The sequence below is a fragment of the Aplidium turbinatum genome, chromosome 3 (genome assembly GCF_918807975.1).
Source record: "Aplidium turbinatum chromosome 3, kaAplTurb1.1, whole genome shotgun sequence".
NCBI classification, from domain to species: Eukaryota; Metazoa; Chordata; class Ascidiacea; order Aplousobranchia; family Polyclinidae; genus Aplidium; species Aplidium turbinatum.
In genome coordinates this window covers 29870435-29897951 of record NC_137474.1, presented here as the reverse complement: position 1 = coordinate 29897951, position 27517 = coordinate 29870435, and the positions used below count along the sequence as shown (strand labels likewise).

Genomic DNA, 27517 nt, shown 5'->3' with positions numbered 1-27517 from the left:
AGCAGCTCTCAGGCTGGTCATACGTTCTTAACAAGAGTTTGACAGTTCTCCAAACAGTTTGGTTAATTCTTTCACATTGAGAGTTGCCGGTAGGGTGGTATGGTGTACTCCGACTACTCGCAATTCCTCTGTCTGAAAGATATTGCTTGAGATCTTGAGACATGAATGAAGAGCCTCGGTCGCTGTGGATATACAATGGATGACCAAATAAAGAAAAGAGTTTACCAAGGCATCGAATAACAGTGGGCGAAGTCATGTCTTTACATGCAAATGCGAAAGGATAGCGACTATATTCATCAACAACAATCAACATATACTTATTCCTGCCATCGAGGGGTCCTTTAAAGTCAATGCTAAGTCTTTCCCATGGTCTCATTGATTTAATCAACAATTCGGCTGGTTTACGATAAAATCGAGGTTTTAATTCAGCGCAGACTTTGCAGTGCAAACAAACATATTTGACATCTTCCATAGAAAAAGGCAGATTTTTAGTGCGAATGAAATGGGACAAACGTGTAATGCCAGGGTGCCCAAGTTTTTCATGGATTTTGGTAAGATCGGGCGAGTTAGAAGATAGTGTACACGCTCTGGATAACGCATCTGGAACTAGATTGCTTTTACCGGGTTGATGCAAGATGTCGTAATCGAAATTTCCCAATTCGGCACGCCAGAGCTGGATTTTGTTGTTTTTAATTTTACCTAGTCGTTTTGGGTCAAACATGAAGGAAACGGCCCTTTGATCTGTCAGAAGTGTAAACTTGCGGCCATGTAATAAATGGCTCCACTTTCTAACCGCATCCATGATAGCCGAAGCTTCTTTTTCTACAGTTGAATAGTTTGCTTCGCAACGAGAAAATGTTCTAGAGTGAAAGGCAACAGGTTGCCCTCCCTGATTTAAAGTGGCAGCTAAGGTATGCTCCGAAGCGTCGCACTCCACTACAAATGGAATTCCTTCTTTGACACTGGTGAGGCAAGCAGATGCAAGACCCTCACGTAAAGTTTCGAAGCTTTTAATAGCGTCAGAGGGTAGAGGAAAAGAAGATGATAGATTGGATTGTACTAAAGGTCTAACCTTTTCAGAGAAATCAGGTACCCATTTGGCATAGTAAGAAAACATTCCCAAAACCCGTTGTAATTCTGGTTTAGATTTCGGCAAGGTAAGTTCGAGCAAGGGTTTAAGGCGTTCGGGGTCAGGTTTGATTTTACGGTGTGAAAGTCTATAACCCAGTAAGTCAATCTCATTACGAGCAAAAACACATTTCGATTCATTAAAAGTTAAGCCCTCGGCTTTAGCTGCAGCAAACAAGGCGTTTAATTTCGCGTCATGATCTGCTCGATCATTGCCACACACAGTTATATTATCAAGATAGGCATAGGTGTCAGTCAAATTATGCTTTTCGATCAGTTTGTCAACAATTCGTTGAAAAAACGACACACCGTTAGTAACACCAAATGGTAAACGCGTGAATTGAAATAATTTTCCTTCGGCTTCAAAAGCCGTAAATGGGCGGTCAGCAGGACAAAGCGAAATTTGATAATAAGCGGATTTTAAATCTAAAGTGCTAAACACAGATCCTTCTGCGATTTTCGCAATTTGATCACTTATTTTAGGAAGCGGATAAGCATCAAGTAACGTAAATCTATTTATAGTTTGCGAATAGTCAACAACCATTCTTGGTTTATGTCGTCCATCTCTTGCAACCAGCACTTGCGCTCGCCAAGGTGAATAAGAAGGTTCGATAATTTTCTCGGACAAAAGTTTTTTTCCAGTGATCGTATATTTTCTTTGCTTCGGGCTCCTCTGGAAGGAGTTCCAGTCTGTTGGGTCGCAGCAACTTATCCATTAATACAAGTGAATAAAATTGAGATGAAACATTTAATAACCAATTGAGGCTTTTATTCACTGAAATATAGAAATACAAAACAATAAGAACTAAAGACAAACTGATAGCAATAGGTAACGTAGTAGGCATACAACACAAACTTCTACTGTAACATATAGTTTCAAACACAAGACTGCGACGCTCTGGCAAAGCAGTTGAAAGGAAAGAATGCTTGTGGTGCCAGAGGCATCGCGCTTCTTAATCAAGCAGCAGATGGCATAACTACCAAACACAAATTGCAGATGTTGTCAAGACGTAAATACCACAGGTTGAAAAAAAGTAAAGAAAAAATAGATGAAAAAAAACAAGACCACTATGTATTTGTCATATTTCGCCCATACATATTTTGCAGTTCTCTTAACCATGGATAGGCCTACCTAAAGGTAGCCTACTGCCTGGTTTGTTACATTCTGCAAAAATTGTTTAGGTTTTACCACCAGGTTGTTTGGAAGACTTTCTTTAAGTGTGCTTTTCGTCATTTGCAAATCAGAGGTGTACAGGAGCCGGAGTCTTCGTTTTCGGCCGGAGTCGGAGTGAAGCCGAAGTTTGAATTTCTTAGCAAAGACAGGAGCTGGAGTCTAATTTGACAGTTGATGCTTTTAACATGCAAGCTGCAGCTGTTATTTTTGTGTACTTAGATTTTGGTTTATGTCTTGCGTTTGGAGTCGGTTGGAGTTTAGAGTCAATATTTTCAAAATATTTGGAGCACGGGTGGATTTGGAGTCGCAGACTTTAGAGTCGGAGTGGGGCAGGAGACCAGAAAACCTGACTCCGTACACCTCTGTTGCAGACTGACTTGCATTTTTAAAAGTACCGGCACTAAAGTTTTTAGTGACGCTTTATTTAACTCCCATCTTGGCAACCACGGACTGTATGAAAGTTGATATCTACACTATAGGCCTACAGCTAAAATAATGGTGATCATGTGCTATGGGCGTTAGATAATAATGTAAAAAAGCATCAGTATGATTTTGAAAAAAGTTGAATGAATAATGTTATTCAACGCAGTTACTTCGTAGCCAGCTGTCTGTTCATGAGACCAAACAAAAAAAGCTACTTTTTTCTGACATTGCGCTAAAATGATGTACGCTATGTCTTTGGAATGAAAACTCATAGCTGCCAGTTCATAGCTGGGTTCTTCCTTTTCTTAACTCTAACAGCATTTTTTCTCGCATATACGTCGGTAATCACTGGAACAATCACTGTCATAAAGATAGAATTTATAATCCCCGCCAACCAGGGCGCCACATCGGGCCGTTGCCTGATTGTTTGGTTCTCCATCCGCCCAATGTGTTGTTTCATTTGCCACAACGTCATCTAGCTGAAAAATGAAAATAAATGATTGTATAAAACGATGCTTTAAGTCAGTAATTCAACACAACAAAAAGATTATACCCTCATTATCATCATTTTCTTTATTTCAGACCATCAAAGCAAAACAACAATATCACTTGCCATAATATAGCAGGGGTCTGGAAAAAGGTAGAAGTGACAAAACGCAAACGTTAAAGCGTGCTCGAAAGAGAGAGATGATTTACTAAATACAAGGATTTTTGCACGGTAGCAACAACTCAGATAGCTTTGGGTCGGTCCGCTTGGCAAGCAACAACTTAGCAAGTTCTTCAACCTAGCAAGATAGGCTACATTTCAGAAACTGTCAAATTCGACAATTGAAATTTTCTGCGACTACAGTAGGCTATCTAGCCTAGCCTACTTAGCAAATGAGGAAACTTAATAAACAACGAAATCAGTCAGCAATCATCACAACAAATCACAATTAAAAATGTCTAATTCAGCAAGTCCCAAACTGAGAAAGTTACAACAGAACAAGGAATAAATAAGTAAGTCCGAACCAAACAACTCCCAAATAGCCTAATTAAGTCACAACAAATCACAATAGAACAAGTCCTAACTGAACAATTAAGTAACCACCGAGAATCCTGACTATAACTTGAATTAATGTTCTTAAGCGTGGTGCTTAGCAGAGATGTTCGGATCTACTTTTTCCAAGATCCTGATCCAACAAGTACAAATCCTGGTCGCGATCCTGCTAATTTTTAATGACTTTGTGAAGATTTCTGTTTCCTGGCAACCCTATTACACAGTCCTTAATCCTTTGAAACAATGAATTCTAAATGACATGTCCATTTGATGTAGAATCCATACCAACGTCATTTAAAACTCGGGTGCTCAGTGCACACCGAAACTAACACCTCACTTCATGTCATGCATATTGCATAGGCTACATATAAAGAATAAAATCTGGTAAGTTCGTGAATAATAATTTTAAGCACAACTTTTGATCTGTTACAAAAACTTTTGAATCCTGTCCTGATCTTGCTTTTCCTCAAATATAGAGATCTTTTCCTAATCTTGCCAATTTTCAATGATACTGTGAACATCTCTGGTGCTTATAGCCTACTCTGTTGTGACTTTCTCAGTTAAAACTTGCTCGGTTTGGACTTATATAGTTTAGACTCGCTGAGTAGACACTTAACCAGTTGTAACTTGCTAAGTCTAAACTTGCCAAATTGACATTTGCTCACTTGTAACTTGCTCGGTTTAGACTTGCTGAGTTAGGACTTTTTGAGTTGATACTTGCTCAGTTAGGGAACGTTCAAATATTACGTAACTCCTTCGAGGGGGAGGGGGTTTATGCAAAGCGTTACGTTAGCGTCACATCCGGGGGGGGGAGGGGTTTAAGCAAAACGTTACGTAACGCTTTCGAGTACGGAATGGTAGTTTTTTGTGCTGAATTTGTAGTGAAAAAGCGTTACATGGGAGAGGGGGGGGGGGTTGAAAAAACGTTACGTTGGCGTTACATGGGAGAGGGGTGGTCAAAAATTCGGAAAAAAAGCGTTAAATAATATTTGAACGTTCCCTTAGGATTTGCTTAATCATTACTTCTTAAACTGAATTTGCTAACTTGTGATTTTTCAGGTTCGGCTTTGTCAAGTTTGGAAATGTGCTCTGTTTCAGCATTTGTCAACTTCAATTATGTTGCCAAAATATCACTAGCTCAGTTAGCATTTTCTCAAGTGCCATTTATTAGGTTGATAACTGTTAACTTGTAGACCTAAGGCAGGGTTTCCCAAACTTTTTTGGGCCACGGACCACTATTTGTGAATCTATCTATTCGCGGACCCGAACACAAAGGTAAAAATGAATAAAACCGAGTTTTGTTTATTTAAAAAACTGACAACATCAATGGGTCGGATGGGATTGCATAAGTCATCAATTCTCGGAGTTATTTGTGAAAGGCAAGTCAGGGTCCACGGAAAGTCTGGATCTATATTTTATCTTCATGTTGGTAAGAGCTGAAAATACTACCTCACACATGTAAGTCGTGGCAAAAGGCAACCAAATTTTAGTTGGCTTTTGCGATAGCAATGGGTTTTCCACCACAACACTCAACCAGAAAGATGCAATAGCTGTTTGATTGAAACTAACCATTAAAGTTCGATCAGATGATTATTCGGCTAAGTCTTCTTCTTCGCGTCCTGACAAATCAGTCTTTGTAACAACAAAAGGGTTTAAAATCCAGTCAAAATTCTCATAGGCTATGTCTCTTTTAAAAAGTAGTCTACTTCTTAAAGTGTGCAGAAAGCAATTCCAAATGTTGTGTAACGTCAGAGAAAATCAACTCTGTATTAATTAAGGGTTTGTTGGTAATGTAGTCACACAGAACAGGAAACATATCCACAACATTATCATTTATCCTTGTTTTCCATATGTTGAGTTTCTTTATGAATGCTGTTATTTTGTTTTGAGGAATACGAGAATTTTTTGTAAACAACTTTTTAACTGCAACGAAGGTGCAACAAGTAAGATTTACGACACTGGATAGCAAAAGCTTTCGAAATCATTTAAGTTGTAAAGAACTGCGGCAATAATCTTTGACAGGGTACGTACTGTAGGCTACAACGTATATGTGTGACTTTTTAATTTCTTGTCATATCGCCACGGACCACCTATGCAGTCGTCACCAATGGTCCGCGGACCATAGTTTGGGAAACCCTGGCCTAAGGGACTCCTTTGAGTTTCCCATGTCCTCCTGCGTCAGTTTGACGGCACGAAAATAAGGCTTCTAGATACGTAGTTAGTTGGGCAAAGGGGGCAAGTGCACCATCCAAAATATTTTGAGTAAACATTTTACCTAATGTTGCAGCATCATTTGACAGAATTATACCATTGATTTAGGCTGAAAGTAATATCAGACGGCGGAATTTTAAGGTATTTTGCTTTCAATAATTTCTGGAGGAGGCCTCCAACATATTCCCCTCATTGGTGCTTCGCTTTCGCCAACTCGTTGCCAAGCACCCTGACATGTGCAAAAATATTTATTTGCCCCTCTCCGCAAACTTTTGATGGTAACGCCCCTGATTCCAAGCATACGGATGCTGATAGGAGTCTAGTTTTTGGGTTAGGAAGGGAAGGTAATTTGATACACTTTTAACATTTTTGCCTGTTAATTGAAAATTACGTGACACAAACTATTGATTTTAAGCTGAAATGAAAGTCTGATCCCTTAGACACTTTTTAAAAACATTTACACTTTTATATTTTTGTTACTTTTTTTTAATTGAAATTTTAAAAACGTTACTCAAATGTATCAATTTACCTTCCACGGAAGGTAAATTGATACACCCGGAAGGTAATTTGATAGAGTAAAACTAACACAGAAATCCCCTTTGACAGCAAAGCAATAAATGAAAATTTAATATGTGATTGGCGTGCTTGGGTGCAAGGATGACTGTTGAGACCTATGTGTGCGGCGAAGCTTCTGCAGCGAGATGGACATGGGAAGGATGATTGGCTGGAGTTCTTATTCAAGGGGGGTGCTTTGCGCTGATCTCATTTTTTGTCAGCAGATAGCGTGTAGGCCTACGAAAGCCTACATCAGAGTTGTTTCCCAAAGTAGCAGGTCTAGTTAATAAAGAATAACTTATTTAAATCAACTAGATCAATTACGACATTTATTACAGTCACAAAAAAGAATTTAATATACTGTATCAATTTACCTTCTCCACATGTATCAATTTACCTTTTTCAAAAAAATTGTAAAATTCTGATTTTTGTACGCTTTGATGCACATTGCAGAAAAAAACGTGACATGCCCTAGCAGCCTTATCAATGACCTGTCAAATGAGTTTGGTTTCATCTTTCAAGAACTTTTCTTTAATTTTCCAGACGAAAATAATCATGAGTTAAAAATTTTACGAAAATACTCAAAAAGCACACTTTCACAATTTTATGTCACAAAAGCACGAGTTAGCTGCATGGTGCAATTTTTGTAGGCATTATTTTCACAGATCTTCCACGAAATGACAATATTTTTGACTAATATTTTTTGTAAATTTCTGTAGGGGGGTGTATCAAATTACCGTCCGTATCAAATTACTTTCCCTTCCCCTAAGGCTTAAGTGGTCAAGCAGGCTATAATAATAGCTAGATTCTTTAATATCAAATTAACCTAAAAGCTGGACTCTCATCAGCATCATGCCTGGAATCGTCCCTTTTTCGTCGTCAGTTTAAACTGATGCGAGTAGGATATGGGTCAATCAGTGCATGTGATTACATTCATAATAATAATTGAAACCAACAGATGAAATAATTTTAAAGAATATTATTGTATGTATCATGAACTAGCTGCTATGTTCGTAGATAGTGTTTATAAGTTACTAAGCTTCATAAGTTTCTAAGAAATCAAAAAACGTGTGGATTTTAAATAAGTTAGCGTGAAAAATAGCCTAAAGCGGATTATAAGCCGGTCCCTGTAGCCTATGCGATGTTTTGATCAATCAGAAGGCAGTATTTAACGTGGCTGAAAAATCAAAATCGGGGGAAAAGTTTAATTAATCTGGTATCTCACAATTCGCAACGTTTGCCTATAATATCAAAATTTTCATAAGCATGTCAGCAATACAGTTTGTATTGATAAATCTGACAAGCAGCCTAGCTACCAGAAAAGTTAGCATTCGAAAATTTGTATGTAAACCTTATTTACTGTAAACTTTTGTTGCATTTTTTTCCAAACTTGCCTTCTGATTCTTCCCAACTGCGGTTTTGACAAATATTGTTGCAAGCTGTAGGCTATAGCCTACGTGAGAAACCTCCTCTTTTAAAAATTTATATTATCTACCCGTGAAATTTTTCTCAGCTGGATTAAATCTTGGTGGTCAACAGAGCCGGATTTAGACCATAAGAGGCCCTAGGCCAACGGTGTTCAACCTGCGGCGATGAATAATTATGCGGCCGTTAACACGTAATTTAATAACCACGTGTTGGCTGCCGTGCCCTGTTGTTAAAAGAAAAAAAATTATTTCATTAAAAAAATGAAGTGTATTTTAAATATTATACAGGGATATCTAGAACCACTGGATACCCTTGTAATTATATACAGTATAATATTTCAAATTTTAGAGCTTGAAAAACATTTTCATCATGAGTTTTTGTAGGCTAGGCTAAATTGTTAAAATCGTTTTGAGACAAAACTTTTTCCTCAACCCCATTTTATTGTAACGGCTAGACTACATTGCATTAAAAAGAAAAGGAACAGTAGGCTAGTTGAGAAGAAAAGGGTATTCAATTCCAAATGTAAGTTGGATTATTTCATGATCGAGACGGCAGCGCATAGGCTACTATGATGTGTCTAATATGCAGCCAAGTAGTTAAAACTTTTAAAAGAAATAATGCAAAGCAGCATTTTTGTCGTCATATGTCACACAATTACGCAAAATTGGAAGGCGAGTCGAGGAAAATCTGTGTTGAAATTTAAAGAAAAGTGTGCGACAGAAGACATCTTGCATGTCCACTTTCATTCAATTGAACAATAATCGCTGCGAAGCTTCTTATGGAGTCGCATATCATCTTGGTGTACCGTAGCGGGAAAGCCTTATTCGGATGGAGAACTCGTTAAGCGATGTCTCATAGACTTTGTTAAGTGCATTCATTCTGGTCAAGAAACTGATTCTTGTTTTCAAGAAAAAACTCCTGTTCTTTTCGGAAGCACTTACGTGTGCGAGTGTGCCTTTTCACAAATGAAGTACTTGAAACATGAGTACCGAACGCGATTGTTGGACGGAAACCTGGAGTCTCAACTAAGACTGAAGGTATTTCGCAAGGTTCCCAACTTTGCAAGTTTATCTGCTCGTATGCAAAATTGGGTCTGCTACTATTCGGTGAGTTTGATTCGGTGAGTTCCTAACCTCTAACCCCTAACCCTAAAACGGCAATAATAATTAGGCTACGGTACCCAATAATTTAAAAAAAAAAATTAAAAAAATCCCCCGTTAAGGGATCGGACTCACCGAATCGGACTCACCAAATCGGACTCACCGAATCGGACTCATCGAAACGGGCCATTCCGGCAAAATCAAGGGAGTCACTAGTTGCAATGTTGCAGACGGAATAAATTCATTTCAAAAAGTGTTTGATATTTCATGGCACTATTATAGGTATAAGTATGATAAGTTTAGTAGATATTGAGTAAATTCTTCTCTTAGATAACGCAAATTAAAAAAAATCATTTAAATCTCACTAGCGGCCGTACTTTTTGAATTAATCTGAATGCGGCCGGCTATAGCCAAAAGGTTGTGCACCCCTGCGCCTAGGCTATTTCATTTGTGAGCCCCTCCCTATTTTTGAGCTCAGAATTTCTCTCTAAACAACATCACATATCATTGCTTAATGTTAAAAATATGAGTGCATTAAACTCTTCGTTCTCTTCATTTTCCACATTCATGGGTGCAAATTTTTAATTAAAAGAATAAAAATTTAGTTAAGGCAGTTTTGCTTTTAATTTTAATTTCTTTGATCAAACAACCGTTACAATAATTGTAAAGTTTATTTACGAGGACATAAGAAGTAGTTACAGCCATCAAACAGAGTAAGACTTGGCTACCAAAATTTTTTTCTAGCTTTTGTCAAAGCAAAATCATGCAAAAGTTCAACAAATCTATCTTCAAGAAAATAGATTGCTCTTCTGTACCGGTAAGCCCTTGGTTTTGTCTCACGTACAAACGAAAATGTAGAAGTTCATCAGTAAGTTTCGGGTCAACATCTTCCGGATACGCTTCCGTTAAAAGTTCTACGCCTCGTACAATTTCTACCTTAGTTGCTTTCAGATTAGCAAGAAAGAGGAACATTTCTGCAATGTCACTGTACACATTAGTTCTTCTTCTTAAATTGGCTTCAAGTGCGTCGAGCATAGGGATAAAGGAATTTATTTTAAACCTTTCCTTTGAAGAGAGTTCATTAAAGCGTCAGGTGCACTTCCTCTTGCAAATCATCTAAATCTTCTTCGTTAACAACAGAAGGAAAGTTGATGCTGCCACTCTCAAAATTAAAAAAACCCCACTAGATTCTCCAAGAAAACCACTAGACCACTAGATTATTTCAAAAACCACTAGATCTAGTGGAAAACCACTATGAGTGGCAGCCCTGATGTCAACTACCGATACTGCTTTTTGCGGTAACCACTTTAACAAGTCAAATCTCTGCCACTAAAAATGACTAGAGTGAAACCGCCAACCAATCATAAGCTACGGTTTAAGTGACGTAAAAAATGGCGAAAAGAAGATGATAGAAAGCAAATTAAGTGATGGATTTTTGTCAGCTGGTTGGCTTAGGGGTTAGGGCTAGAAAGTAGTCATTTTATTGACACGGGTTCGATTCCCACCACTGCTATTGCTCTTTTTCTTCTGTAATTACCATTTGGACTTTGGGCCTTGCCAGTGCCATTGAAAACTAATTTTTTTTGGTGATTTTTTTTTGAAATGTATTCTTGAATGTTCAGTTTACTCATTTTAATGCTTAATTCCTGTTTGAAAATTTCATTTAGTAGGCTATGCCTTTAAGCTTGCTCATGCTGAGGTTACTTTCAGCCTTAATCAATATAAAACTTTGTCAAATGATGCTGCAACAGAGTGAGAAATTTTTATTTAAAATATTTCAGGGGGAAGGCTTTTGCCCCGATATATTCTCCATTGCCCCTTGACTACGCCCCTGGCTTCCGGTACATCTTGGGTTCAAATACCATTTTAGGCAAACTTCATCATCAAGCATTAAAAATATAATAAAAAAACAATCGAGAAATGCCTACAAAATTTAAACTATTGAACTAACCCATATCCATGTTCCCTCGGTTTCCTTATCATCGATTCCAATCCAGTATGGGCCGCTGTTATCCTGACATACGTTGTATGTTATTCGCCTACAAAATACACGCTGACAATTAATGACATGCTACAGTCCACCAAACAAAATTAACTATAATCCTACCTCGAGGATGGAATAATTTACAGATAATACTTTAAAAATCGGAAACTTCACTTTGTCAAACTGCGTGACCGGTGATGCGTCAGTATGGTTCAAAGCCTCTCCAGATGCAAAACTGCCAGGATTAAGCTCTCAAAGAAGGTTTCTAAATCCGAGGATATAGAAGCAATCAATAATGGTTGTGACCAAGCCACATTAGTAGTCGCCTAACCCTTTTGACAACGGCCTGGATAAATAAAAAATTTACGAGCATTGTTTATATTGTTTATTGTATTCGATACTTGCAAGCCAGAACAGAAGTTTATGGTTTAGTTATTTAGAATCAACAAGTCATTTTCGACCCAATCAAGTGGCTTGGCTACTACTCAACATGGGTGGTAGCAACTAAATTAAGAACTGCTAGCTGAACTGTTTCAAGCTTTCTTGCTCTTTCCTTGTTTTTTTGAGGTAAGATATATTATATCGGTAAGTTAATGATGTGGTTTGTAGATTGCTAATTTCATAGATCACAAAACGTGCCATCGTTTATACGTCGAAGAATTCTATTTGATTAATATCCCTTCTAACTCTTTCCAACGTTTTTTAGACCGATAGAAAATTGCCCGGTGCGTATAGGCTACTTTTTGAACACCGTGCAGCAGCTCAACGGACATAGAACACATGCAGGGTCAAGATCGATCTCTGAATAACGTCAGTTAAAAAGATATATCAATTCTTTGCGAGGGAGAGCATAGATATTATTAGTTTCGGGAGAGTTTGCTTTCATGTACCGAAGGCAGGCAAGACACAACAATACAACAGGGTTGAGCGTTACGACAAGATATTTTACATATTTATAAATAGTTTTAACAGTCGAACGTTTTCGGCTTAACTTAAGCCCTCATTAGGAATCTGAAAATATTTCCAAAAATGCAATAAATTTCAACTTCTTGAAGGTCACTAGCTAACTGACTATTAGCATCTAACGTTCGACTGTTAAAACTATTTGTGAATATGTAAAATATATTGTTATAACGCTCAACCCTGTTGTATTATTGTGTCTTGCCTGTCTTTCAGCATAGATATGGTTTTCATTTTCAACATGTTATTAGCATATTTAGTGTTTTGCACTATTGCTTTTGATGTTTGTGAAAAGCTATGTCGCTGCCATACACTTAAGCATAAATGACTAATTGTCACAATTCTTTCCAGTTCTTACACGTAAAGAGACTTTGGAAAGATTGATGACGTAGTTCATTGGGATAATCAAACATTTAACAGTCAGATAAATGGTCAAATAGCTCTACTTGTGAGATGATAGATGAAAATTCTTAAACTAAAGAATGGTTCACCAATTTCAGCACATAGAGAAATTAAATTCTGAACAGCAAACGACTTCGTTGATTTCATTGAAACGACTTCGTTGATAATAAATATACACCACTACTTACAACAGTTACTTCACAATTGGCAATAACTTCCACTTCTTTACAATTTACAGTATTCAATATTAGCTGGAACTCTACAATCGTCTTCAATATACTTTTCACTACACTTCTAATTCCCATAATAGGCTACACAACTCTAATAACAATAATTGTAAACAAATCATGGGTCTATTTATGACAGGTTTGCTTGGACCCGAAGCTTCCAGAGATGCTACTAATAGTGTGAAGCGTTTTTACATTTCATGCCAGTTTGGTGATTGAAAACATAAAGCAGCACAAAAGACAACACTAAATCCGAATCTGGAAAAACTTTCGTTCGGTAGCAAATGTGCACTTTTTTAACCCAACTGCAATGAAAAAATATAATACAAAAAGGCTCTAAGTTCAAAACAAAGTAATTAGTTTGAATGCTTACAAACGTGTGTAGTAGTCCCGCATGCCGACGTGTGCCAAATCAGATAAAGACACTTGGCACAGGGATCGGGAATCTTCCCATGACCTGCCGCCAATTGAATGCTGATACAAGTATCCATTCAATCCATGGTGCCATAACCCATCGTGTCCTGCAGAAAACGACGAAAGTTTAAACACATTATCTAGTATGCAAATAATGATTAAAAAAGAGAAAAGGAGTAGGCGGCCGGGTACAGATTTTCTAGCGTTTGCATGTAGACTACCACCACGTATTTCACTTATTATTACACATACAAAGATATTTTTCTTCACTAAATGATATCCATTAAGTGTCTTATTTTTGATTAAATACAACTTTTAGTTAAAATGTTACATGCAAAGCCCAACGAATGAAAAAAATACTTTTTTACACTGTGTTCACTTTGATGATAGGCTTCTATACCGAAACATGGTCCGAAGTCGTCAAACGTGAACTATATTATGTTTCAAACTTCAATCCATTTTCTTATTTGATAGCAAACGGCGGGTGTGGATTGGCTCATGGAATCAAAATATCTTATTTGCTTTTTGAAGAGAAAAAAAGCTTGTGCAAACCGCTGCCAGCACAGCGAATCTGCAGCATTATAGGTTGAAAAAGATCGTTTTATCTAAACTTGTGGAATAAGCTACGATTATGCTGCTATACAGGCGAAACTCAATCTACTATAAAAGGAAAAGAGTTATCTTCTGCCAGATGTCAAACCCACGGTGATGCTTTTCAGTTTTCTTGATATGAACGTCTAGGATACAGTACATGTCTTGTAGTTGTAAACAAATTTATTTTCAGGCCAGTCCGTTCAATCCTAAGCAACTAAAAACCGATTTCGATCAGCTAAATCAGGGGTCACCAAACTACAGCCCGCGGGCCGGAACCGGCTCGCAAACTGATTTCATCAGGCCCGCCACGTGCTGCGGAAATAACAGCTGCACTACAACTGTTAATGAAAAAAAGTGACCAGACTTGTTGTAAAGGTCTGACGTTGCTGTTTATCATTAGGCCACCACAAATGGGGACAGCCTAGGCCAAATTTGGAAAGATGTAATGTTTTTTCAAGAACACGATGCCCTGTAGTGTATCACAGCAGGGGACAACTTTTCCAGCAACCTTTCGATTTTCATCACAAGTTTGCTATTCCACCGCTGACTTTGTTATTTATTGTGCTCAATTCAAGTCAATGGAGATTCTAAATAGTTGTATATCTTTTCGCAATTTCCATCCGGCCCGCAGCTGTTAATCTCGCAGCAATCCGGCCCTCAGAGAAAAAAGTTTGGTGACCCCTGAGCTAAATCATTATTAGTTAAGCTCATTCAAATAGAAGTTGAATCCGCCTCGTCGCTCGGTGATTCTATTTGAATAAGCCATTAGGCAGTGTTACACTGGAAATATGGGTCTATTTTATTGAGAATAATAATAATTTGCTTATTATGTATGCTGTAACATTATGACAAAAAACTATTAAAATTTTGCTGCATTTTTTGTAAATCATGCACTTTTTCCTTAAGTACCGGTAATCTACTTCTGATATTGCATCAATGGTTTAGAATATTTTACAAAATCACATTTTAGAAACTGTTACTCACATTTGTCTTTACTAATTAACATTAGTCACATTTAGGAGCTAATAAAAAAAATAAAGAGCCCTAAACATTCAGCAAACGTTTCGAAAACTATACTGCCTTCATCTTCAGTGGTACAGATGTAAGCATTTATTTTTATGTTAACATTTAGTTATTTATAGCACTGAAGACGAAGATAGTTTGACAGTTTTAACGACTCCAACTCTACTCGTCATTGCACAATGCACATGACTAGTCCGCCCCGTAAGCTCAGTGGTTACGCGCCCGGCTCAAGATCACGCAGCGCTGGTTCGACTCTCGGGGTGTGCGCTTGAGCAATGCATTTCAGGACTGCTTTCCATTCAGCGGAACCTAGTGAATGGAATAATTCACCGACAACAACACTTCAACAATTGGAAATTTCACTCTATCAATCTCGGTAACCTGCCCTGCGTCAAGAGCCTCTGCAAGTATGCGAAACTACCAGGAAGGAATAATCTATCAAGGCTTGGTCAGTCCGAGGATAAAGATTCTAAACCAAACCAAACCAAATAGAAAACTGTGTTATGAAAACTAGTGCAAACCGCCACTACGCAGCATCAGGCCAAAACAGGTTGTTTGTATCTACATTTGTGACAATTAAAAGACAATTTAGTTTTCGAAACGATCGCCGAAGATAAGTTTAGATAGTAGCCTATCTACATTTTAGTTTCTTTATTTTTTGATTAAATTAGTCACATTCATCTATAAATTAGCAGCTATTTCGATAAAAAATAAAGCATGTGTTTGACATATCATATAAGCTCGATCTCTTAATTTTTGCAGTTGGTGCTTTTCAGTGAAACACAACAGAAGATTGCAACATACTGCAAATAAGTTTGAATAGTTAAGTCAAGTAGCTCAGCGCTCTTCAACCTTTTTGTCATCGCGAAACCCTTGATTTGCTTTCGTGTTTGTCACGGGAACCCCAACAAACAAAAATTTCCAAATTACAAAAGTTACAAAATGAAAAATAACCCCTTCTTTAACTAACTGGCCTACTTAGAGAGTGAATACCGCACGGTGATCTAAAAATTTAAAATAACGCAGCAATATATTGAAACACGAAATCAACACTCTTAAAAATCGAGGAACCCTCGCGAAACCCTTCAAACTCACGGAGCCCAACTATAGTGCATGTCTGCGGAACCCGAGGGTTCTGCCGAACCCCTGTTGAAGAGGAGGCTACTGATGTAACTTACAGTTTGCTGTTGTTATAAAGATACGATATTCCACACATTGGTAAGTACGATACTGGTTTTACCGTTTATGAGTTTCTAACTTTACACTTGAAGAGGCTACAGTGTAGTCAGATAACAGTCAACTTTTTTTGGCATTGCGGTTTTGTATCGAAAGTTAGTTGCTCTCAAGGTCAAAACATGCAACTTCTACAACCACTTGGTGAAAATGTAGAAATGCTGCACTTTTGTCACTCGCATTTTACAAATTTTGTCCCACCAATGTTTGCAATTCTATGACTATGTCTATATGGTGACATCTTTATCAAAGTAGGCCTATGTGACATTTAATCAACATTAGCCCAAAAAAAAACAAAAAAAAACATACGGTCCTCCAGTCTTCCTATAGCGATTGAAATCTGTTTGAAGTCATATTTGTAAGTGTCCGTCGTGAAGGTATCTACTATGGTTTCAAGATCAGCTATATCCTCCTCGTTTCGATCAATATCTGAATTGTGTTTCATTGTTATGATACAGGTAGTGCAGTTTTGCAAGAAACAAAGTACTGTAACATACAGACCAAGTAAAACATACACGGTAGTTGAACGGCCAGTGGAAAAATGAACTCGCACATGAGTAATCAAATAATATAAGAAAAACGTAAGAATGCGGGATATAACAATGCTTTAAAAGTCGGTGTAGTTCATTGTCTAAAGAGCCCATCAAAGAAAAAGCGATGGATTTGGACGTTGCATGGAAAATGCAGACGGTCTTACGTAGATCACGTCAAAAAACGTAAAGAACTTTCAGAACTATAACATAATTAAATTCATACATTTCAAGTAAATTTTCGTTTAATTTTTGATAATAATGCCACTTGTTTACTTTAATGCCACTTTATTGAAAACTTTTACATTGAAGTTAACTTTTGTGGTGCCAACGTTTTACACGTTTTAGTCTACAGAGATCCAAATTTACGCAATAACAGCAGCCATAAAATGGGAAAAAATTACAATACTCTCTCTCAACTATTGGTGGCTAAATTAGCTAATAATAAATTCAAAACTGGTAGGTGGCTTACTGCTTATAAAATAGCATTTAGGTTGAAATAAAAATGGCGTCAGGCCTGGGGGCAACACCATTCTCGGGGTATGCGTTTGAACAACGCATTTCAATGAATGTTCTCCATTCAGCGGCACCTAATGAATGCAATAAATCACAGACAACTTCAATAATCGGAAACTTCACTCTGTCAATTTCGGTTACTGAGCCTGTGTCAGTGGTTTAAAGGGTCTACAAAATATGCGAAACTGCCAGAATTAAGCTTTAAAAAAGCTTTCTGCGTTCTAGGATAACGATTCAATCAATCAATCAATCATTGAAACATTCAAGTCAGTATAATGTAGATCGCATTTTACCTATTTCGTTTGAATAACCACAATCGAACAATCTCGGTAATCTGACACTATTTGGTTAAAAAACACTAGGTTGCACCAACGGTTTTGCCGGTTTATCGAACTATAACAGAATTATAAAATAAAGCCAATATTTTTTTTTAAAAAGCGTGCACGTAAGCTTATCAAATTTTTGCCATTTTTTGACATAAAAAAAATTGCGTATTCTAATTTGAAAACTTTTCAGTAAATAAACCTGCTACCCACGTACCTTCTCGTAAGCCTGTGGTGTTAAGATAAATTATTTGTTTAGTTTCAGGAACGACCTGTGCTTGAGCCTCCTCCAACTGAAGTGTCTTGTTCTCCAGAGAGTTGATTGCTAGAGAAGCATTCATATGATTATTATTTTTGCTATTATTGTGTCGTTACTACTATTGTTATTATACTGTATTATAGTGTAGCCTATAGCAGAGAATTTTGGAATCTTTTCATACCAGAGGCAGTCAATGCTTGGAATCAAGTGCAACAATAAAAGAAGAAGGTTATAGTATACTGAATCTTTGCTATTGCTGTATTATTGTAATTGTTTTTGTTATTACTAACTATATTTTAGCTAGCCTATTACTTTCTGGTATTGCTGTAGTGCTATTATTACTCATTGTTATTGACTAAACTAGCACTTCTACTCCTTCACTTGGATGAGAAGGACATGTGGTATACCGGTAACAGCAAAGCGGAAGAGTTCAATAAGAGTCAACTGCCATCCACAACCAGTAGGAGTTGCGCCTACTGGTAAAAAATTCAGCAACAGAAAGATTCCATGAAAAGTTTGACAAACCAGACCTCCGTCGCATCGCTCGGATCGCCAACGAGCGCATACACTAGTAGGTAAACGCGCTGATGAAACAAGCGTTATTGGAAGAAACCAGCTACTCAAGTGCAGGCAGATAAACAAAATTTCAACATTCGCACTACAAATTGCAACAATCCAGATGAACTAACAGCCCTTGCAGAAAAAACACATCGCAACTACATTCAAGAACATCACATTTACCACCCTGGTCCCTGACACTAGAATACGCTATAAAAACGTTGTAGTGACGCATGCAAGAGAGAGCAACGTTCCAACAAACGTGGTGGCGACGAGAAACTAACGTAAATATCACGTTCAAACTAACGTGACAACGGCATGGTTTCACCGCATGAATAACAAGTCTGCGTTCGAACTAATATTCTATTTGAATAAGGTTTAAGGAATTAAATAATATACTGTAGTGTGGTTTAAAAGGTTAAAGTTTATGAAGCTGCTCTGAAAAATCCTATGGATTTCTTGGACTTAACTTTTGGTTTCTGTTTTTTGTGCTATCTTATGGCTGCAGCAGACCTTGAGCTTGGAAAATTAAAATCAAGAAAGCAGCAGTACACTTCTTCAGGATGCAGTTTGTTACAAGTAAAAAATCTATTAAGTGGAAAGTAAAGTTTAGAGAAAACAGCTTGGAATGAGTTATTAAAATTGAAAATCAACAGGATTAAGCAAACCAGGAGAGGAAAGAAAGCAGGAAAGTGTTTCAGAAGACCAATTTCAGTTGTGTGCACAAAGTCATCTGGTAGGCCAATAACTTTTCATCGAAAACAAAATAACTTGAACTTAACTAATCTAGCCTAATTCCAGTCCAACATTTTCCCACTTCTAGTAAATTTCAATCCCCCTTAATTATTGGATGTTTAAATATAAGATCAATCAATAATAAATCACTTTCCTTAACTGACTTTATTTTTGACTCCAAAATTGATGTGTGTGCCCTGACTGAAACTTGGTTAGGAAGTTCAATTGATGGTCATGTGTTAAGTAACATCACTGCTAAGATTATGACATTTTGCATGTTCACAGATCTCAAGGAAAGCGTGGTGGTGGTGTGGGTTTCTTGTACAATGTCTCTGCCAAACTTGACGAGAGTAAAATATTTGCTAGCTATCAGTTTTCTCAGTTTGAACATATGGAATGTATTTGATTTCAAAGCATGGTAATATTCCAGTATTAATTTGTGTAATTTATCGACCTCCTCCCTCCATAAAGAATGGATTTAAAACAAACATATTTTTTAATGAGTAGTTTAACTATTTGGAACAATTGTCTTTATGTAATAATGAAATTATTATAAAAGTAATTTGCGTTCTTCTGGTGACTATTTACTAGGTTACCTCCTGATGTTAAAGATGATAACTAGCTTTTGTATTTCCGACGTTTCGTCAGTCAGCACGACTGACTTTATCAAGGTGGCTAAAACAGGTTAACACAACCTGTTCAGCAACGATGGCACAACACAAAAACGTACTGATAAAATGAATAAAGTAAGCAGCAAGAATCAGAATTAAAACACGCAACAAGATACCTAGAGGTTAAACTGAATGCAGTGAATGCCTAAAGCATTCAGTTTAACCTCTAGGTATCTTGTTGCGTGTTTTAATTCTGATTCTTGCTGCTTACTTTATTCATTTTATCAGTACGTTTTTGTGTTGTGCCATCGTTGCTGAACAGGTTGTGTTAACCTGTTTTAGCCACCTTGATAAAGTCAGTCGTGCTGACTGACGAAACGTCGGAAATACAAAAGCTAGTTATCATCTTTAACATCAGGAGGTAACCTAGTAAATAGTCACCAGAAGAACGCAAATTACTTTTATTATAAAATGCCTGGTGAACAGTCTCTCTCTGTTTTTAATGAAATTATTGTTAATGGAGATATAAATTTGCATCTTGATAATATTGGTTCAGTGGATGTTGTGCAATTTAACAATATTTCATCTACATTCGGTTTGAAACAATTGATGAATGATCCAATTCATGCAAAAGGTCACACACTAGACTTCATGTTAATGCGATGTCATACAAACATTGTTGTTGATAAACCACTAGTCATTGATCCATGTCTGTCCAATGTTCAGGGTATTTTTTCTTCTGACCATTTTGCATTAATATTAAAAACAAATCTATACAAACCACCTCGTCCCAAGAAGCAAGTAAAATTTCGCAAATGGAAAAACATTATTGATAAAGATTTTGCTTCTGATGTCTGTCTTGCTTTTCAATCTTTAAAATTGAACTGTTCTTGTGAAGAACTTGTAAAATTCTATAATTCATCTCTTAAATCGATTTCTAATGATCATTCTCCCATCTGCTCCCAATTGCTCACACTCAGAACTAATTCTCTCTGGTTTACTATGGAACTCAAGAAAGAAAAACAAATTCGAAAAAAGCTTGAACACAAATGGAGAAAAACTAAATTATCTATTTATCGAAATATTTACAAAAAACAATGCAAATATGTGAACATGTTAGTACTTACAAGACCAAGAAAAATTACTATCTTCAGCAAATCAGTGAAAGCAAAACTCCAAAACAATTCTTCAAATTTTCTAAAAAATTGATGAGCAAAGATAACAGAAGTGTTCATCCAACTGGAAAGTCTGCTCAAGAAATTGCTGAATCATTTAACCAATACTTTTCAAACAAAATTAGTTTGATTAGGAATAATCTTCCATGTCTTGACCATATAACTGGAGGAAATCAGTCAGCAGATCCTTGTAACCATAATCACATTGATTTTTCATTTTCTAGTTTTCTTGAAACAGACAAGACTGAAATTCTTAACATTTAACTGCATTATCATCTGCATCTTGTGAACTACATCCAGTACCCTCATGGCTCCTCAAAAAGCATTCATCATCTTTTCTGTCTATTCTGACTTCCATTGTAAACAAATCCTTGACAAGTGGTCTTGTCCCCCCAAAACTCAAACATGCCATTGTTCGTCCACACTTAAAAAAGCCTAGTCTAGACAAAGAAGAGTTCAAGAACTATCGCCCTGTGTCCAATCTATCTTTTGTGTCAAAAATATTTAAAAGAGTAGTTGGCAGACAGTTAAATGATTTCTTAAACGTGCAAAAATTTATTTGATATCAATCAATCTGCTTATCGTCAACATCACTCCACAGAAACAGCTTTACTAAAAATCCATAATGATATTGCTACTGTACTTGACTGCAATCACAGCGTTGTTCTACTTTCTCTTGATCTTTCAGCTGCTTTTGATACCATTGATCACAAAATTCTTCTAAATCGTCTCAAATCAGATTTTGGCATTACAGGAATGGCACTTGATTGGTTCTCTTCTTATGTTTATGATCGAACTCAATCTGTAGCAATTAAAAACTCAATGTCTTCTGCAACATTTCTTTCTTCCGGAGTTGTTCAGGGTTCTGTTCTCGGCCATGTCCTGTTTTGCCTCTACATAAAACCTCTGTTTGACATCATAAAGCGACATGGGCTTTCATACCACTCATATGCTGATGATATACAATTGTATTTGCATGTTACTGATGAAGATTCATTGTGTTGTATTAAGCCAAAATTCCAAAAATGTATGGTTGATATCTCAAATTGGATGTCTTATAATATGTTGAAACTGAATCAAGAAAAATGTGAGTTTATTGTATTTTCTCCGAATTTCAAAGTTTAACGACATGACCCTCACCACTAGCGTACGCAGGGGGGGGGGCCATTGGGCCATGCCCCCCCCCCCCTTAAGATGTTGTGTGACGTCACGATATTGAGAATGATGCTTTCAGTCTCTTTATGCTTGGGAATGATGCTTTCAGTGTAAAAAAACTTTCCTAATTGTAAACAAAACTGAATTAAAAGAGCGACTTTTGCCAATACCAAACATCTCAGCCAGGAATTAGCAACAAGAAAACGTAGAGACTTAGCTTTATTTCCGAAAAATGCCGAAGAAAACATGATCTTATCCTTTTGCTATGCCACCTGACAGCACCATTTTACAGGAATATTCATACCCACATTTTTGTTGAAAATGCTCTCAGAATGCACCAAATTCAAAGTAATTTTTCAAAATTTTCTGGGGGAGGCCCCCCAGACCCCCCGCCGCTGGGTGTCGTCTTAGGCGAAAACGCCGTCGGGCTTCGCCCGCCTGTCGTCAAACCCACCTTTCCAAATTTTCTGGCTACGCTACCGTTAATGGCCCCCCCCTTGAGAAAATCCTGCGTACGCCACTGACCCTCACCCTGAGTAATATCAATCTTTCTTCTTCTAACTCAATTAAATTGCTTAGTGTAACATTAAATCAACATTTGTGTTTAGAAAATTTTGTCAGTTCCACTGTTAAATCTTGCTTTTTTCATCTTAGAAAAATTGGTTCCATCAGACAGGGTGCTTGTAAAACTTTAACTCATGCACTTGTAACAACCAGGCTTGATTATTCAAATTCATTGTTAAATAACATTCCACATTGTACTATTTTGCGTCTTCAAAGAGTTCAGAATGCTGCCGCTAGGCTAATTACTTTAACACGTAAATGTGAGCATATCACTCCTATACTAAAATCCCTGCATTGGCTTCCAGTATTGTATCGTATCAGTATTGTATCGCTTCAAAATATATCTATTAATTTATAAAGTTTTCCATGGTTTTGCTCCGAACTATCTGGACACTTTGCTTGTTCATTATAAACCTGCCAAAACTTTGCGTTCTCAACATCAATTGCTCTTGTGCAACCCTTCATGTAAAACACAACATGGAAATCGCACCTTACCAGTTGTTGCTGCCAGTTGCTGGAATTGTTTGCCTATTTGTGTAAAAGAAGCTGAAAATTTAAATGAATTCAAAGCTCGATTGAAAACGTTCTATTTCAATGCACATTATGACTGAAAGTACCGTATTAATTATCACCATTGTCATGTACAGCGCCCAGGAGCATAGTTTGACTGTGGATGTGGCGCTATATAAATATTATTATTATTATTATTAATATGACTATAGCGCTCATTGGAAAACAAATTACAGTAAAATAACGTTTTAACACACGAGACGACGTGTGACTGTCACGTGAGCATCACGTTCAAGTCCACATTGTAACGACTTGGGTTTGCTACCTTGATAGCCATGAAATCAATGCGGATGAATATCGTTTTAATGACGTTCTTGCAAAGTTATAAAGTTTACATTGTCAAGTGATAGTTGCACCAAGTTCAGCCTAGTCTTCATGTGGTGTGTTTGCAGGGAGGTCCAAGGCTATCATGTAACCGGTAGTAGCACATTTCCACAAGCGTTTTAATAAAAACTTACATGAGTTTATATTCTGTAGTTTTGCAGATAAACTCGCTCTGTACTCCTCAAACGATGCGTTAGTTTGCCCCAAGCTTTCATTGAACATTTCCAGGTTGTTCACTATTTCAGTAACTTTCATTGCGGCTGAAACAATTGAACGTAATTACTGTAGTTGCTAAGCACAGTTGCAGAAAGTAACCAAGTCTGCAGACATTGAATCAACACCACTCTATCAACCCTGCGTCGTAAAACATGAGTCAAAATTTTTGTATGAAAATGCATTGCATGAGAGCCTAAGCGTTTTCCAAACCTAGCATTCCTAATCATCAAACACGATAAATAGGTTACTTTTCAGCACCAATGATTGTTCGTTACGACAGTCTAATTCACATACTGCATAGTTCTGGAAAGAAATCGCAAAACTAGGCATCAGTAAACTCAACCAAGAATTGTAATTTTGAGTAACAATTCAACAATAATTCTTCATTCACCAAAACCAGGTAGATATAATAACTCACGGACAATATTTTAACCGCAGTAGGCTATAAACTACAGTATAAATGGAAACGTCATTTTGCAGGCTATATCTAGGTCTTCCCCAAATGCTTCAAATTTGTTACAATAATACAACCAGGAGAGCTTCCAAAGAATGAATACTTGTTCATGTAAATGAAAATGTACATAGTTTCATACTTACTTTTTCTTAATTCCTCTTGCAATGCATCGATTTCTTCTGTGTTATTTACGTATACGTACTTCAGGATGGTGACTGTGTTTTGAGAATTAGAACAGTCTGATGCATCGTTGGCGTTGGAAGAAATCGTGATATTGCCATCAGAAAAGTCAAAGCCGTCAACAACTGAGCATTAAACAACAACAAATTTTACATAAGGCTGCAGGTGCTTATTTTTATTTAAAAATTCGAATCTTGGTTTGTTTTACGTTTGATTCTTTTTCACGTTAGGATTAGGGCATAAGATATCGAAAAATTCCCAATAATCAACAATAATTTTCAACCCGGTGCCTGGATTGATTGTTTTGATATTTCTAGAAATATGAATAAATTGCAGGCCTAATAGTGAATTTAGCAAACTCACGTGCTGTATCAATACAGAGCAAGATTGCCATTTAATGGCCCAAGTATTAATTATCTCAAGTCAAATCTCGAAATGCGGGGTAGTTAGTTATAAAGTGCACGAGAAGAGCACATTTCAAAAAAAGAAAATAATAAACTCTGGCGAACAGTAACGGGATAAACGCGTTCCACCCTATTGGACAATCTCTATTTTCACTGGCATCCGACCAGCTGAGCTTCGTCGCAAAGAAACCACTTTTTGGATCAAACCAGCTTTGGAACTAATTCATCTTTTCACTCTAACTCTTTGCTCCCACAAACGAACAATCTCGTCGCTGAAATCAAGACAACCATTTGTGCCAGCCTTTCAACTTTTGCTTAATGAAGCTGTCAAGCATTGAAATAAAAATCCGATACAACAGAGGTTTGCTGCTTCGTCCATAACACTCGTTTTCCCTTAACCGAGAACAGTCTTCGCAAGGGCGTCTGGATTTTCCGCTCAATCGCGAACCATTTGAGAGACCATATCATCCACAATTACATTATCTCCTATCCGAGAAATGGAGCAGAAGAACTGTGTGTCTTGGATGTTGATACCATAAAATGGCTGTTTAAGTAGCCTTTCAGCGTAGAGTCAGAGACACATCAAACTGCGATGGTGACAAGATAGACCATAGAAAGAATACGCCATTTGACTAAAAATTGATCTAAAACACAAATGAGTTGCAAAGTATGTTTCGCAGTCAGAATCGAAGAGGAATGAAGCAGCTAACTGGTGTTTTTTTCTGATACAGACAAGCTAGCCTACTTCTCTCTTCTACACATCTTTGTCTTCAACTTCCACATTATTACATATGGTATAACACTTCTGCAAATGTTTTTGCAATATAAAGCTTTGGGAGAAAGTTTGCATGTAAAACGTACACTGACAATGTTTCGGTTGACCAATTCAAAATCATCTCTCGCGGCAGATCTGATTTTTAGACTAAGATCATGGAAGCTTTAAGAATCAAACGTAACAATCCATCTCTCAACCGGCAATTATTCGCCTGTGGCTCATCGTTCCTTTTGTGTGTGTTCCAATTGTTTGTCCAATGCCTGTAGTTATGCACCTCATGTGATCTATTTCCCACCGTATAGTTTATTCGTAATCATTCTTGTATGTTCAGTTTGTGCTTTTTAGTCCAGAGTGTCGTTACAGTTACAGTTATAGTGTAAAGTCAAATTTATCATACAATTTTTCCTTTTATGTATATTGCAAATTTAATTCCTGATGAGGACACAGGTACGTGTCGAAAACGTTTGAGTTATTATGTTGTATATTTTGTTTTGTGTGTAATACATTATGTTAAACCCGATAAGGTTACTTTGTTTTGCTTGTTTTTGCAATATTTATCATTTTCATTTCTTTCTTTGATATTATTCAATGAAGTTCTTTCTTCTATTGAGATTTCTATTTTACCTTTCATTATGCCATCAATACGTCGATTAGACTCTTAGAGCATGCGTGTTGCGCGTATAAGCCAGTGTAGGGGAGGTCGGTGACCAGTGGGACACTACCATTTTCTTTAACCGTGGTGAATGTAAATGACTGAAATTATGCGTGTGAAAGCGAGATATTGATCAATCTCATTAAACGCAGTTTGATGACAAATTTTTTTGCAGTTTAAGCATGACATTAAAAAAAGGATATTTACCTAAAGGATTTAAAGGACTTAAGGTACTTGTTGTAGACAGGAGTGATCAGATTTCTTTTGTGTTTTTACTTAACATTGACGTAATAGGAAGTACTTTTTAGGTTGAGTTAATCCTGATACCTTGTACTTCCATTAAGCAAAAACTGCAGAGTTAATTTTTTTCAAGTTGTGGACTTAGAGGCAAAAACATTTCATAATGGGAATCATGCACCAGTGGGACATTTTGTTCAAGGACCTGCAGGACAGTATAAGAGTATACATAATTAATTACATATACAACATATAACACACTATGATGGTGTTGACAAATTCTTTTTCAAAAAAGTCATGGTACATTTAAAAAACTCCATTGTGTATTCTATTTTGTTTTCCGTAGTGTTTGTTTTGTAAGTTTGAGAGTTTTGATGAGTCAATCCAATACAATTGCTTATTTCAACATTTCTTTCATGTAACGTGTCGAAACAAATCCCTTGTAATATATAAAGGCATGCATGAAAGCAACGTAAATCTCTGTTTTTTTTTATTTGCAACTAGTTTCTTGTTGCATAAAATGCACTTTTAAAGTATCTCACTGCTCCTTTAAGTTAAGCACCAGTGGGACACTTTAGTGCGGCATTTTAAACTTGAAAATAAACATCAAAATTTTTTTGAAATGTTTTGAAGATGTGAGCAAAATGTGGAACTTTATGAAAAATGTGTTAGGTACACAAACTACACATTGTTTGCAAGTTATTCGAGTTACAGAAAAAGCTATTTCGTCCCACTGGTCCCTGATCACCCCTATGTAAATTGTATGGCACTGTCTCTACATAAAACTCGGAGCTTGTAGCTCCAGTACAAATGTAAAATAAAAATATTTTCTCTGCGTTGATTGTGGTGCTGAGAAACAGATCGCACGTTACAGACTATAATTTACAAGCGTGAGGGTTTAACCCTCTATCTACCGAAAAAAAATATGCAAGTTTTACCGTTGGGGTCCATTGGACCCCAAATTTCAAAGTATTTGTTTTGGACAAAAAAAATCAGCTCCGATGATGAAATTAAAGATCAATAGGAAAGGACGTAACAGACTACAAAAATCATAACTTATAAACACTGTAGAAAAACCAAAAATACTCGAAATTTAACAAAGAAGTCATACAGTAGCCCAAGCACAAACTAAACTGATGCGAAATTGGTCTTTTCTTGAGCAATGGTAAACTATTGAGAGATTTGGCTAAAAAAACGCATATTAGGCCTACATATTAGTTCACGAGAAATATTGTGAGTTTATATAACTTGTTATCGCATTCATTGCAAATGAATTGCGAATGTTCTTGGCAAACGTTGATTTTGCAAGTAGTACAGAATTGTCTGCATTTTTGGTCTTTGTGTCTTTCGCAAGGATAGCATCTAGCCTTCTTTGATTTTGGCG

General features: G+C 36.9%; 1 protein-coding gene across 1 annotated transcript in view; it reads right to left on the bottom strand.

The window, feature by feature from the left end:
* Positions 1 to 1881: 1881 nt before the first annotated feature.
* LOC145767168 (uncharacterized) overlaps positions 1882 to 27517 on the bottom strand; it is a 46725-nt gene continuing 21089 nt past the window's right edge. The window contains exons 9-15 of the mRNA XM_082578941.1: positions 24029 to 24190; positions 23350 to 23475; positions 17482 to 17589; positions 16205 to 16324; positions 13005 to 13152; positions 11010 to 11097; positions 1882 to 3204 (exon numbers count right to left, since the gene is read on the bottom strand). Coding sequence (XP_082435067.1) covers positions 3037 to 3204; positions 11010 to 11097; positions 13005 to 13152; positions 16205 to 16324; positions 17482 to 17589; positions 23350 to 23475; positions 24029 to 24190 — 920 coding nt within the window. The 3' untranslated portion in view covers positions 1882 to 3036. The remainder of the gene's footprint in view (positions 3205 to 11009; positions 11098 to 13004; positions 13153 to 16204; positions 16325 to 17481; positions 17590 to 23349; positions 23476 to 24028; positions 24191 to 27517) is intronic.